Source organism: Mobula hypostoma, chromosome 12, assembly GCF_963921235.1.
Source record: "Mobula hypostoma chromosome 12, sMobHyp1.1, whole genome shotgun sequence".
NCBI classification, from domain to species: domain Eukaryota; kingdom Metazoa; phylum Chordata; class Chondrichthyes; order Myliobatiformes; family Myliobatidae; genus Mobula; species Mobula hypostoma.
In genome coordinates, this window is record NC_086108.1 from 38,967,075 (window position 1) to 38,980,791 (window position 13,717).

General features: G+C 40.7%; 2 protein-coding genes across 3 annotated transcripts in view; both read left to right on the forward strand.

Annotated features, from left to right (window-relative positions):
* Window positions 1–1,264, forward strand: part of LOC134354713 (protein crumbs homolog 3-like) — a 16,787-nt gene extending 15,523 nt beyond the window's left edge. For both annotated transcript variants that reach the window (XM_063063862.1, XM_063063863.1), the window contains exon 3: window positions 661–1,264. In XM_063063862.1, the coding sequence (XP_062919932.1) occupies window positions 661–882 (222 nt within the window). In that variant the 3' untranslated portion in view covers window positions 883–1,264. The remainder of the gene's footprint in view (window positions 1–660) is intronic.
* Window positions 1–12,877, forward strand: part of crb1 (crumbs cell polarity complex component 1) — a 167,253-nt gene extending 154,376 nt beyond the window's left edge. Inside the window, exon 13 of the mRNA XM_063063861.1 lies at window positions 1,121–12,877. Coding sequence (XP_062919931.1) covers window positions 1,121–1,333 — 213 coding nt within the window. The 3' untranslated portion in view covers window positions 1,334–12,877. The remainder of the gene's footprint in view (window positions 1–1,120) is intronic.
* The last annotated feature ends 840 nt before the right edge of the window (window positions 12,878–13,717 follow it).

A 13,717-nucleotide genomic window follows, 5' to 3' on the forward strand; every position in this document is an offset into this window, starting at 1 on the left:
CCTGAATGCTCCCCTGACTATAGAGTCTCCAATGACGACAGCTCTCCTCTTCTCCGTTCCACCCTTCTGAACCACAGGGTCAGACTCAGTGCCGGAGGCCCTGCCACCGTGGCTCACCCCTGGTCGGCCGTCCCCGCCAACAGTATCCAGGATGGTAAACTTATTATTTAGGGGAATGGCTACAGGGGTGATCTGCACTACCTGTCTGCTCACCTTCACTTTCCCCCCTCTGACTGTCACCCAACAACCTGCTTCTGGCAGCTTAGGTTTTTAGAAGTAAATGTGTATTAAAGTAAATGGAAACATTTCACCCGGAAATATTTTAATCCCAGAATACAAGAAAGCATGGAAGACAAATACTTAGCTAATCACATCCATGCTTCATGTGTAAAAGAGTATTCCAATTAATCCTACCCCTCAAGCACCTCCTCCATTTCCTTGCAAATATTTCCTTTCCAGTCATTTACCAATTTTCTTTCAAAAATTTCATACGAGTCTGCTCCACTACTTGTTAAGGTAACACAATCCAAATCAAACTTAAATATGCTTTTGAACAAAAGAAGCAAGTTTGGGCTTTTGATTTACAGGCCTAGTCTAGACGAATGTTTGTCCCATTTGTGCCAGTCTTTCTAATTATAAAAATATGGATTATTTTCACAGACAACTTCGCCACCTAGCCAAGTAAACATAGCAGCCATTGTGGCTCCATGTGTCATTGTTGGGGTGATAGTTCTTGCTACCATTCTGACTTTCCTAATCCTAAAACTGCGTGAGAAACGTAAGACTGAAGGGAACTACAGTCCAAGCAACCAGGAACAAACAGCAGCTCAAATGGAAATGAACAATGCTCTTAAACTACCACCAGAAGAGCGCCTGATTTGATGTGCTGAAGCTTTGGGATACAATCTTGGGGGTTAATGGTGGAAGATGTCAACATACCCCAGGTATTCCCTATGCTACTCAACAATTGGAGTTAAAAAAAATCTGTCACAAAGCTGTGGAACTCAAAGAGTGTGTGTGTGCGCGCGCGTGCGTGCATTATTTCTTTAAACCAAGGCAGCTTCAAAGCTAATCCAGTGTGGGCTATCCCTAAGTGTTTAATTGTTTTCACTCTTGTCAGCAGGAAGCCTGGACCTCAGAGTTTCTTCTTTATACTGGGTTGGTCACCGTCGTGTTGTTGCTGATTTTCTTTCTAGTACTTGCTGCCACTATTATGACCCTGAATAAAAGAGCAACACATGGGGCCTACAGCCCAAGCCGGCAGGAGAAGGAGGGGTCACGAGTGGAGATGTGGAACATGGTGCAACCACCACAAATGGAAAGACTTATTTGAATGAAGCTTGTTTCACTACATATTGTCATGTCACCTCTGCATGGATAGGCTGAGGACTATTCAATTCAACATCTTGCGAGAAATGCTTTGTTAGTATTAGATATTTTCTGTTACCCATTTGCGGGCATCACCAGCAAGGCCTATTTAATGCCAATCTCTAACTACCCATGAGATGGTACTAATAAACTGCCGACTTGAACTGTGGACAGTCAACATGAATGTACCTTCACAGTGTAATTAACTAGGTAATTCAACTTTAATCTGTCACTTGCTTGCCCCGATATTCAAATATGTTATTGAAAATTGCTCTTCCTCAAAATTTTCAACAGATAAGGGGTCTCGATGCTAATAAGTGATATTAAGAATACAAAATGTGCACAAATACAGAAAATTTGATGCAATTGGATGGTTCAGCCAAGATAATAAGCCGATGTACCAACAACTCTTAGGCGTTACTGTTAAGAACAAGGTGGTCAGAAACGGAGCATTAAACTCCTTGTGATAGATGAAAATTGAACCACATGCATCTCAGCAGGGTGAAAATATTAAAATTCTTCTCTTTTATTTCATTGTAGTCATTCAAATTTTTTTTTTGTAATACAGCACCGTTTTTTACATTAATGTACTCAAGATCACCAAGACCCAGGCAAAGAATCACAGAATTACAAATTGTGGTCTGAGAAAATTGATCTTTTGAGTTGATTTAGAATTAAGATGGACAAAAACAGGTTATAGTTCTGTCAACAAGCAAATAAACAAGTGAAAACATGACAAAATAAAAATATTAGACACAATTTATAATGGTTTTAACCATGTTGAAAACAGACACTTTATCACAGTGTAAATCTTTGTATAACAGTACTATAACAGTGTTACAAACCATACAGATACCCTACTTTTTTTCTGATGAAATAAACCTTTGTTACACATATTCAAATTAGTCACTAGTTTCAAGCGAGTTCTTTGAAGGAATCAAAGCTGGTTAATATTTCATGGGTCAATTCTGCACCTAAAGAATAGCATCCACATAAGATGTTCCTTTAGTTCTTCCTTTTTTCAAGCATTTTTTATTTCTAGTATTTTCTTATTTCAGTTCTTTTTAACTCTGGAAAAATTGACATTTTTTACTTGTATTGAGACTCCTTTGAAGAACTGTTGAACGGAGAGAGGTTAATATTTACCAGATCATGCTTTAATCTCCATCTGCATTGAACAAACATTTTAAATGGAACGCACGTTCAAAGTAGCCTGGTAAATTGATTATTTTCAGTATCTGACTAACACACAGTATTTTATGGCAGAATTGGGCAAAATCAGCTGAAGGATGTTTATCAGATTTTGATGTTTTTCCTGATTTGGGAATGCTTTTATTACTATCCATATGGTGGGAGATGTTAATTGCCAGAGTTCAAGGTCAAGCACCACACAAATGGTGTTAGCTCCAATCAGTGAGATTAAATACAAGGAACAGTAGCATAAGTTGCATGGGGTCAGTTTTAATATGTATATGCTAAGAATATCAAGGAACTTGCTTATAGTTATTGATTAATTGCAAAGATATGTGTTTGTTTAAAATAAGTGAGAAGGCTTTGATGATGATGGTATAATAAAACTATCAAGACAAATTGGAGGACAGGAAGCGCGTGGACATCAGCCAGTGAGAACAGCTAGAAGAATTTAAAAGAGAAAGAGTTTAAAGAGTTGAATTTCTGTATTTTATAGCTGTAGAAGATATATATTAATAAAAAGATTTAAAAATGAGTTTAAAGGGAGTCGGTTATTTCTTCAGCGGTTTGATCAAGGCACAACTGTGCAAGTGCGCGGACGTCAGCCAGTGTGAACAGCGAGAAGAGTTTAAAAGGAGACAGATTTATAGAGCAGGCGACAGAGTAAAGGGAGACAGTAGGAAGAGACAGAGTAGGAAGGCTTTGGCTCAACGGGGCTTTGGCGATAATGGTTCGAGGTGAGGTAGGTTAACTGTATAGAATACAGACAGGAAGAATGTGTGTGAAGCCAGTGTTCTGTGCTCGGTGTCAGATGTGGGAAGTCTGGGAGACTCCCAGCCTCCTGGACGGCCACATCTGCACCAGGTGCGTCGAGGTGCAGCTCCTTAGGGACCGTGTTAGGGAACTAGAAATGCAGCTCGATGACCTTCGTCTGGTGAGGGAAAGTGAGGACATGATAGAGAGGTGCTATAGGCAGGTAGTCACACCAGGGCCTGGGGAGACAGATAAGTGGGTCACGGTCAGGAGAGGAAATGGCAGGAGTCAGAGGCTAGAGAGCACCCCTGTGACTGTCCCTCTTGACAATAAGTACTCCTGCTTGAGTACTGTTAGGAGGGGGGACGGCTTACCTGGGGGAAGCAATAGTGGCCGTGCCTCTGGCACAGAGTCCGGCCCTGTGGCTCAGAAGATTAGGGAAAGGAAGAGGATGGCAACAGTGATAGGAGACTCAGACAGGCGATTCTGTGGACGCAGGAAAGAAACTTGGATGGTAGTTTGCTTCCCAGGTGCCAGGGTCTGAGATGTTTCTGATCACGTCCAAGACATCCTGAAGTGGGAAGGAGAACAGCCAGAGGTCATGGTACATATTGGTACCAAGGACATAGGCAGGAAAAAGGAGGAGGTTCTGAAAGCAGATTACAGGGAGTTAGGAAGGAAGTTGAGAAGCAGGACCACAGAAGGTGTCATCTCGAGATTAATGCCTGTGCCACGTGACAGTGAGTATGGGAATAGAGTGAGGTGGAGGATAAATGCGTGGCTGAGGGATTGGAGCAGGGGGCAGGGATTCAGATTTCTGGATCATTGGGACCTCTTTTGGGGCAGGAATGACCTGTACAAAAAGGACAGGTTGAACTTGAATCCCAGGGGGACCAATATCCCAGCGGGGAGTTTTGCTAAAGCTACTGGGGAGTGTTTAAACTAGGATTGCTGGGGGTTGGGAACCAAGCTGAAGAGATGGACGAAGAGGTGGTTGGGTCACAAATAGAGAAAGCTTGGAGTCAATGCGAGTGGGAGGATAGACAGGTGATAGAGAAGAGAAGCGCTCAGATCGATCGTTTGAGATGTGTCTATTTTAATGCAAGGAGTATTATGAACAAAGTGGATGAGCTTAGAGTGTGGATCAGTACTTGGATCTATGATGCTGTGGCCATTACAGAGATCGGGATGGCTCAGGGGTAGGAGTGGTTACTTTGAGTACCAGGCTTTAGATGTTTCAGAAAGGACAGGGAGGGAAGCAAAAGAGGTGGGGGCGTAGCCCTGTTGATCAGAGATAGTGTCATGGCTGTAGAAAAGGAGGAAGTCATGGAGGGATTGTCTATGGAGTCTCTGTGGGTGGAAGTTAGGAACAGGAAGGGTTCAATAACTCTACTGGGTATTTTTTTATAGGCCACCTAATAGTAACAGGGACTAGAGTTGCAGATAGGGAGACAGATTCTGGAAAGGTGTAATAATAAAAGGGTTGTTGTGGTGGGAGATTTTAATTTCCCAAATATCGATTGGCATGTCCCTAGAGCAAGGGGTTTAGATGGGGTGGAGTTTGTTAGGTGCGTTCAGGAAGGTTTCCTGACACAATATGTAGATAAGCCTACAAGAGGAGAGGCTGTACTTGATCTGGTATTGGAAAATGAACCTGGTCAGGTGTCAGATCTCTCAACGAGAGAGCATTTTGGAAATAGTGATCACAATTCTATCTCCTTTACCATAGTATTGCAGAGGGATAGGAGCAGACTAGTTAGGGAAGCATTTAGTTGGAGTAAGGGGAAATATGAGACTATCAGGCAGGAGCTTGGAAGCATAAATTGGGGACTGCTGTTCTCAGGGAAATGTACAGAAGTAATGTGGCAAATGTTCAGGGTATACTTGTGTGGAGTTCTGCATAGGTACATTCCAATGAGACAGGGAAAGGATGGTAGGGTACAGAACTGTGGTGTACAAAGGCTGTTGTCAATCTACTCAAGAAGAAAAGAAGAGACTACAAAAGGTTCAAAAAGCTACGTAATGATAGAGATCTAGAATATTGTAAGGCTAGCAGGAAGGAGCTTAAGAAAGAAACTAGGAGAGCCAGAAGGAGCCATGAGAAGGATTAAGGAAAACCCCAAGGCATTCTACAAGTATGTGAAGAGCAAGAGGATAAGACGTGAGAGAATAGGACCAATCAAGTGTGACAGTGGAAAAGTGTGTATGGAACCGGAGGAGATAGCAGAGGTACTTAATGAATACTTTGCTTCAATGTTCACTATGGAAAAGGATCTTGGTGATTGTAGGGATGACTTACAGCAGACTGAAAAGCTTGAGCATGTAGATATTAAGAAAGAGGATGTTCTGGAGCTTTTGGAAAGCATCAAGTTGGATAAGTCACGAGGACCAGACAAGATGTACCCCAGGCTACTGTGGGAGGTGAGGGAGGAGATTGCTGAGCTTCAGGTAATGATCTTTGCATCATCAATGGGGACAGGAGAGGTTCTGGAGGATTAGAGGGTTGCAGATGTTGTTCCATTATTCAAGAAAGGGAGTAGAGATAGCCCAGAAAATTATAGACCAGTGAGTCTTACTTCAGTGGTCAGTAAGTTGATGGAGAAGATCCTGAGAGGCAGGATTTATGAACATTTGGAGAGGCATAATATGATTAGGAATAGTCAGCATGGTTTTGTAAAAGGCAGGTCGTGCCTTACGAGCCTGATTGAATTTTTTGAGGATGTGACTAAACACATTGATGAAGGTAGAGCAGTAGATGTAGTGTATATAGATTTCAGCAAGGCATTTGACAAGGTACCCTGTGCAAGGCTTATTGAGAAAGTAATGAGGCATGGGATCCAAGGGGACATTGCTTTGTGGATCTAGAACTGGCTTGCCTACAGAAGGCAAAAAGTGGTTGTAGACAGGTCATATTCTGCATGGAGGTCAGTCACCAGTGGAGTGCATCAGGGATCTGTTCTGGGACCCCTATTCTTCATGATTTTTATAAATGACCTAGGTGAAGAAATGGAGGGATGGGTTAGTAAATTTGCTAATGACACAAAGGTTGGAGGTGTTGTGGATAGTGTGGAGGTCTGTCAGAGGTTACAGTGGGACATTGATAGGATGCAAAACTGGGATGAGAAATGGTAGATGGAGTTTAACCCAGATAAGTGTGAGGTAGTTCATTTTGGTGGGTCAAATATGATGGCAGAATATAGTATTAATGGTAAGACACTTGGCAGTGTGGAGGATCAGAGGGATTTTGGGATCCGAATCCATAGGACACTCAAAGCTGCTGCGCAGATTGACTCTGTGGATAAGAAGGCATATGGTGCATTGGCCTTCATCAATCGTGGGATTGAGTTTAAGAGCCGAGAGGTAACGTTACAGCTACATGGGACCCTGGTCAGACCCCACTTAGAGTACTGTGCTCAGTTCTGGTCGCCTCACTACAGGAAGGATGTGGAAACCATAGAAAGCGTGCAGAGGAGATTTACAAGGATGTTACCTGGATTGGGGAGCATGCCTTATGAGAATAGGTTGAGTGAACTCAGCCTTTTCTCCTTGGAGCGACGGAGGATGAGATGTGACCAGACAGAGGTATATAAGATGATGAGAGGCAATGATCATGTGGATAGTCAGAGGCTTTTTCCCAGGGCTGAAATGGCTAACGCGAGAGGGCACAGTTTTAAGGTGCTTGGAAGTAGGTACAGAGGAGATGTCAGAGGTAAGTTTTTTTAAAAAAACGCAGAGAGTAGTGAGTGCGTGGAATGGGCTGCCGGCAACAGTGGTGGAGGTGGATACGATAGGGTCTTTTAAGAGACTCCTGGACAGGTATATGGAGCTCAGAAAAATAGAGGGCCATGGGTAACCCTAGGTAATTTCTCAGGTAAGGACATGTTTGGCACATCTTTGTGGGCCAAAGCGCCTGTATTGTGCTGTAGGTTTTCTATGTTTCTGTATTTCCACGATTTTACACCCTGGTGACAATTCAGTCGAACAGATCCATATTGTAGTAAATGTCCCACACAAGCTTCATGAGTCTCACCGTGAACAACATGTCCTCTATTTTTTTCTTCTTTCATCTAACCTTATCATAAATACTATTCATTTCACTCACTCCATCTGGCAGCAAGTTCTTCGAAAAGTAAACTTTTTTTAAATAAAGACGTTTCTCTTGAACTCTTTGTTGTATTCCTTAGTAAATTCTTAAGTGAACGTTTTGGACTAGCTCAAAAGTGGAAATATTATTGATTATATTGAACACTTTAATAATTAGTCATCTCATCTCCTGCTCTTCCCTCGTCTTTCCTGACAGTGATATCCTCACAGTACTTTAGGCCAAATTGACTCAAAGAGACAGCCTGCCTGAGATTAGGGTAACATAGAAGAATGGTTAGATCTGCACAGATCCATAAATGCAGCAAGTGAATAGGCAAGGGCAAAGGGTTTAGAGGAATTCCAGGTGGGAGAGAACTTTGTTCAAGGTTATGCACAGGGTACTCTGATATGAAGGTAGAATTACCTACCCAGAAACATGAGTGGAGGGATGAAGTAACAACATACAACCAATCCAGAGAGGAAGGAATGATATGTGGCACCAGCGTTCCTTTACCTGACCTAAGCGTGAGGGAAAGTGATTTCCTGATAAGATAAATGCAAAATAATTACTCTACAGAATCAAACAGTAGGTATTTGGGTGGATATAGAGGACAGTTATTTGCTGGATATGGATTCAAAAGGCAAACAAGAGAAAATCTACAGGTGCCGTCTCCAATGGGATCTCACCACCCAGCACATCTTCCCCACGCACCCCCCCCCCCGCACTTCCTGCTTTCTGCAGGGATCGCTCCCTTAGTGGCTCCCTTGTCTATTCATTTCCCACATCCCACTAACCTCCTTCCTGGTACTTATCCTTACAAGCAGAACAAGTGCTACTCCTGCCCCTACGCCTTCCCCCTCACTACCATTCAGGGGGCACCAAAGTGTCCTTCCAGGTGAGATGACACTTCACCTGCGAGTTTGTTGGGGTCATCAACTGTATCCGGTGTTCCCGGTGTGGCCTCCCAGTATATTGGTGAGACCTGACATAGATTGGGAGACTGCTTCGTCGAGCATCTATGCTACATCCACCAGAGAAAGCAGGATCTCCCAGTGCCCACCCATTTTAATTCTACTTCCCATTCCGACATGTCAGTCCATGGCCTCCTCTCCTGTCGCAATGAGACCACACTCAGGTTGCAGGAGCAACACCTTATATTCTGTCTGGGTAGCCCGCAACCTGATGACATGAATGTTGATTTCTCAAACTTCTGGTTATGTCACCCGCTCCCCACCCCTGCACCATTCTCCGTTCCCATTTCCCTTTCTCACCTTATCTTCTTAACTGCCCATCACCTCATCACATCCCTCTGGTGCTCCTCCCCCTTCCCTTTCCTCCATGGCTTTCTGTTTTCTCCTCTCAGATTCCCCAGCCCTTTACCTCTTTCTCCAATCGACTTCCCAGCTCTTTGCGTTACCCCTCCCTGTCTTGGTTTCACCTATCACCTACTACCTTTATTTCTTCCTGTCCTCCCCGCACCTTCTTACTCTGACTTCTCGTCCTTTATCTCCAGTCCTGATGAAGGGTTTTGGCCTGAAGCATCGACTGTTTACTCTTTTCCATAGATGCTGCCTGGCCTACTGAGCTCCTCCAGCATTGTGTGTGTGTTGCTTGGATTCAAAAGAATCTGATGGCCTTCCTGGGACAAAAAAAAAGAATCTTATCTGTTGAACCAACTGATCATTACAACAGGATTTGCAACAACAATAAAATCAAACTACAATCATGCCATCCATCATATCACAGGAAACTGTACTGTAAAATGTGTTAAGTTAAAAAAGAATTGTGGCCTTCTAAATATATTCAGAGATTAATTTTGGGAAGGACAGCATTAGGACATAGTGCCTGACAAGCTGATCTGCATCATCTTATCACTTGTGGGAGGTGCCCCAATGGTAATGATACAGTACATAATGAGTATGAGCCAACAAGTAAAAATAATTTGGCCAATGGCTTATTGAGAATAGTGAAAACATACAGTAAGGTGCTTATGACACTTGATGTTAACAAGCAGCATCTAGGAGAGATGTGTCTTTAACAAACAACTCAATTATTTTAAGTTAAAATCAAATTATTTAATTGTAATCTAGAAAATTACATTTAAATATCTCTGAATTTTAGTGTTAGAATAATAATTTCACTTCAAAAGCTTTCCAGGTTTGGTGGAAAACTAAGAAATTGGCTAGAATTCATTGGGTTGGTGCTATGGCACATACTAGATGGGGTGAAGGCCCAGTTTCTGTGCTCTATTGCTCTATAATTCCAATAGCTTTGCCTAATATTTTGAGCTAATTTTTTTTTACAAACTTATTAGTGAAAAAAATAGCTGTTGACTGGATTAACTCTTTATTGTACGGTGTTACAAGTCAGTGTTATCTTAACCCAGATCTACCTCCTGTGGGCACCCTTGGCAAAAGTTCCCTTCCAGCTTACATTCTTCAAAAATCCCAACACTTCGGCTATTAATTTGCTGCAAAATTTCTGAAGTTACTGACCTGCTCAACCAATCCCTCTTCTTTCATTGTTGAAACTGAGATCTCACTGAAATGAGTGGAAGGGGCTCACAATCATCTTTTGAAGTGAATATTGAGACCATCTGGTCTACTGCTTCTCTTCCTGCACCTAACTCACTTGGATAATCATCTGTTATTCCCTTTATCCTCAACTCCAAATGAGATTTTCCTCATTGTTACTTCTTTGAAATCACAAAATATTGAAATATTGAGACTCAATTTCTTCTCCCATGATGCACTATGCTACCAACCAGACAATTATCCTCTGTGATTTCTATTTATCTTAGTAACGGTGCCATGTCCCCTCAAAGCAGTCATCATCACTCACCTATTTCATTCGCCTTCCTGTTCTTGCAAAATGCTATCCCATTTCCAATCTTCCCTTCCTCTCCAAAGTCTTTGATTGTGGTGTTGTTTCCCAGATACGTAGCCATCTTACCTGTAACTTTTTTTTAAATATATCTCCAGTCAGCAGTGATCAGTGTCATGATATGAATGTGACTCAAGTAATGTATTTGCCTTAGGCCTTGAAAACTACAATAGTCGACAACTTTCTTTCATCCAGTTCTATTCCAATTAATCATACCCAAACTATAGATATCAAGGTCTTCTCTTCCTGAGGTCAGTACAATATTTCTTGCATTTTCCCAAGGATCTAATCTAGTCCTTCTCCTCATTCTGTTCCATGCAATACCTCACATTTTTTGCAAACTCAATGTCAGTTTCAATCCATGTGCAGATGACACGCGGGTTTCCTCTTACCCCACCTTTTCTGATCTCCCTCTTGCCTCTAAAGTGTAAAAATTTTTAAAGAAGATGTAACATTTTCTACATTCAGCAGATATTTCTAACAATGGAAGGACCAAAGCTATTGCACTAGGCCTTCAAGACAAGACCTATTCCCTTGTCATTGCATTATTCTTCTTAGAAACTGTCTAAATCCTGACTAAAAAGGTGTCATGTTTGATGCAAAGTTTTAGATCTCATATCCATACCATTTCTAAGACCCTTTATTTCCCATACAGTATGGTCTTAGGTCTTGCTTCCAACTGATCTGGAACCCGTAATGATCCTTTAGCATATTTAGACTGGATTAATCCAATGCAGTATCGACCAGGTTCCCTTGTCTAGACTCTGTAAACCCAAGGTCATTCATAGCTCTTCTGCCTCAGGTCCATCTCATACCAATCAGCTCTGTATTTGATGACTTAATCTTGGTGAAGTAGTGACTCTGTTTTACAATTCCCTGCTTTTTGGTTTCACCATTTTTCTTTCCTTCAATCGTGCTACTCTGTCCAAGTGTTTTGTGTTCTTCAAATGCAGATTTGAGACACATCACCAATTTAAAATTAGCTTTCCCTCAGTTGCTGTGCCTTCACCTGCCAAGTCTAGAACTCCGCAATTCTGACTACTTTGCCACACCCACCCCATACTTGCCTTTCTTTTTAAGGAATGAAGGGTCCTGATAAAGGGTCTCGGCCCAAAACATCAACTATTTACTCTTTTCCATAGAAGCTGCCTGGCTTGCTGAGTTCCTCCAGTATTTTGTGTGTGTTGCTCCTTTTTAAGATGCTCTTTAAACCGGCCAGTGTAGGCAACTAAAATCAAGATCAACTATTACATTCAAATGGTGGACCTGCTATTTTAAAACTGACTTAGTTGATATGTTTTCCAACATTTATAAATCAGTCAGATTGAGCAATATCATTTTGATTTTAAGACCTGGCTCCTTAATATGCATTAATTAAATATTACTTTTGATTCAGAGATTTCAATCTCAAGATGTAATTTGAAGAAAATAAATAGTTTTGAGGCAGATGGCTGAAGAAATAATGATAACATAAATACGTTATGAAGAGATTTGGTTTGGACAGTATTTATTCTCTGAAAGTTAACTGGTATTTGTGAATAATGATAAATTCAAAATTAAGCAGTTATTTCTGTAATACAGGTATTTACAAATCAGACACAATATGTATTATCTAGTACAGAAAATGGGAAAATGAAGAACAAATATATTTATCTGTTTATACCAACATCTTGGGATTCTTTTTTTCTATTTTACAGTGACTAGGTACTGTAGTTTTGTTTGAACAGCAGTGTCTTCCCTGGAATTAAAAAAAATGACCAGCACGAGCTATAAAATGCAAACTTGAAGTTTCAAGTTAATATAGTTAGGGTAAATTCCTTGAGTCACCTCATTTATTTTGGGAAAGACTTTTATTTTTGTTAGAAAATACTCTATTATACAGTAATCCCAAAAAAGACATAATTCCAATCATTTTTCCTTTGTTGCTTCAAAGAATTACTATGAAGGAATATTCTGTGATATAATGTATGTAAATTTGAGTCTCACTTTACCTTATGAAATTGATAGAAAAAGTCACAGTTTATAAAATTGCACAGCTTGCATTACACTAAAACCAACATCTATAGCAACCAAAACATTATTGCTTTCAGAATAGCTCTTTTCCTGTCCTGGTTTTGCATGTTTCCTTAAAGTATTTAACTGAATTAGGGGAAATATTATAGCACAAATGAAGCCTGCCTTTTCAACCCTACACTTCAAATTGAAATAGAAGTCAATTTCTTTAATATTTTACCTTAGGGTTAAATATAAAATCCAATAAGTCTGTTTCTAAGATTTTTGAGTGCTGCTGTAATTGTGGGTCTACAGCTATCTTAAATTTTGTAAAAATAGTTTGAAAAACTCTGATGTACATTGTGATCAATCAACATCACAAGGAAACCCAGATGTTTTGTTTCTCGAAGTGCCAATTTTCTTCAGATTTTTGTTTGTAATGTTTGTGCAATAACTGTGCTGCAAAGTTACTGTACATTGCAAATATTAGAATGTTGTTTCAACCTCGTATTTGATTTTAAAAACAAAGTGTAGAAAATTGTCAATAAAGATATTTGATGTTTAGAGTAACTTAAATGACTGTACATAAATTGTGAAGCAGAATAAACTATCTTTCCCTAGTGAATAAATAATCATTTGTTATACACGGGTTTATTTGCAAATATCTGTTACTACTTTACATTAAGAAAAACAGTTTGAACAGACTCACACTTTATCAGCTTAATAAAGCAATTGGTTAAAAACCTAAATCACAGTTTAGTTTTCACAAAAACATTTATGAAACTGTATATTATCTGGTGTTTGTTAATTTTATTTTTTTGAAGCATTTTCGGTAACAAACAGCATCTCCTGCTGAGTGCTGTGTGTACTTTATGCCTTTATGCAAGATTTGCGAGATGGAAGCTAAAGCCCAATTCCAGGTCCCTGTTCAGACAGAAGCTGAATTACACTGGCAACTAAGTCATTCAGCTTCATCTAAATAAATGTACCCACCTACTGTACCCACCCCAACTTACTTCCAAGCACCTTAAAACTATGGCCCCTGAGTTAGCCATTTCAGCACTGGGAAAAAGCATCTGGCTATCCACACAATCAATGACTCTCATCATCTTATACACCTCTGTCAGATCACCTCTCATCCTCTATCGCTCCAAGGAGAAAAGGATACGTTCATTCAACCTATTCTCATAAGGCATACTCTCCAATCCAGGCAACATCCTTATAAATTTCTTCTGCACTGTCTTTATAGTATCCACATCCTGCCTATAGTGAGGTGACCAGAACTGAACACAGTACACCATGGGCTCTGACTAAGGTCTTATATAGCTGTAACATCACCTCATGGCTCTTGAATTCAGTCGCATGGTTGATGAAGGCCAACACCCTATACTCCTTCTTAACGACACTGTCAACCTGCACAGCAGCTTTGAGTGTCCTATGGGCATG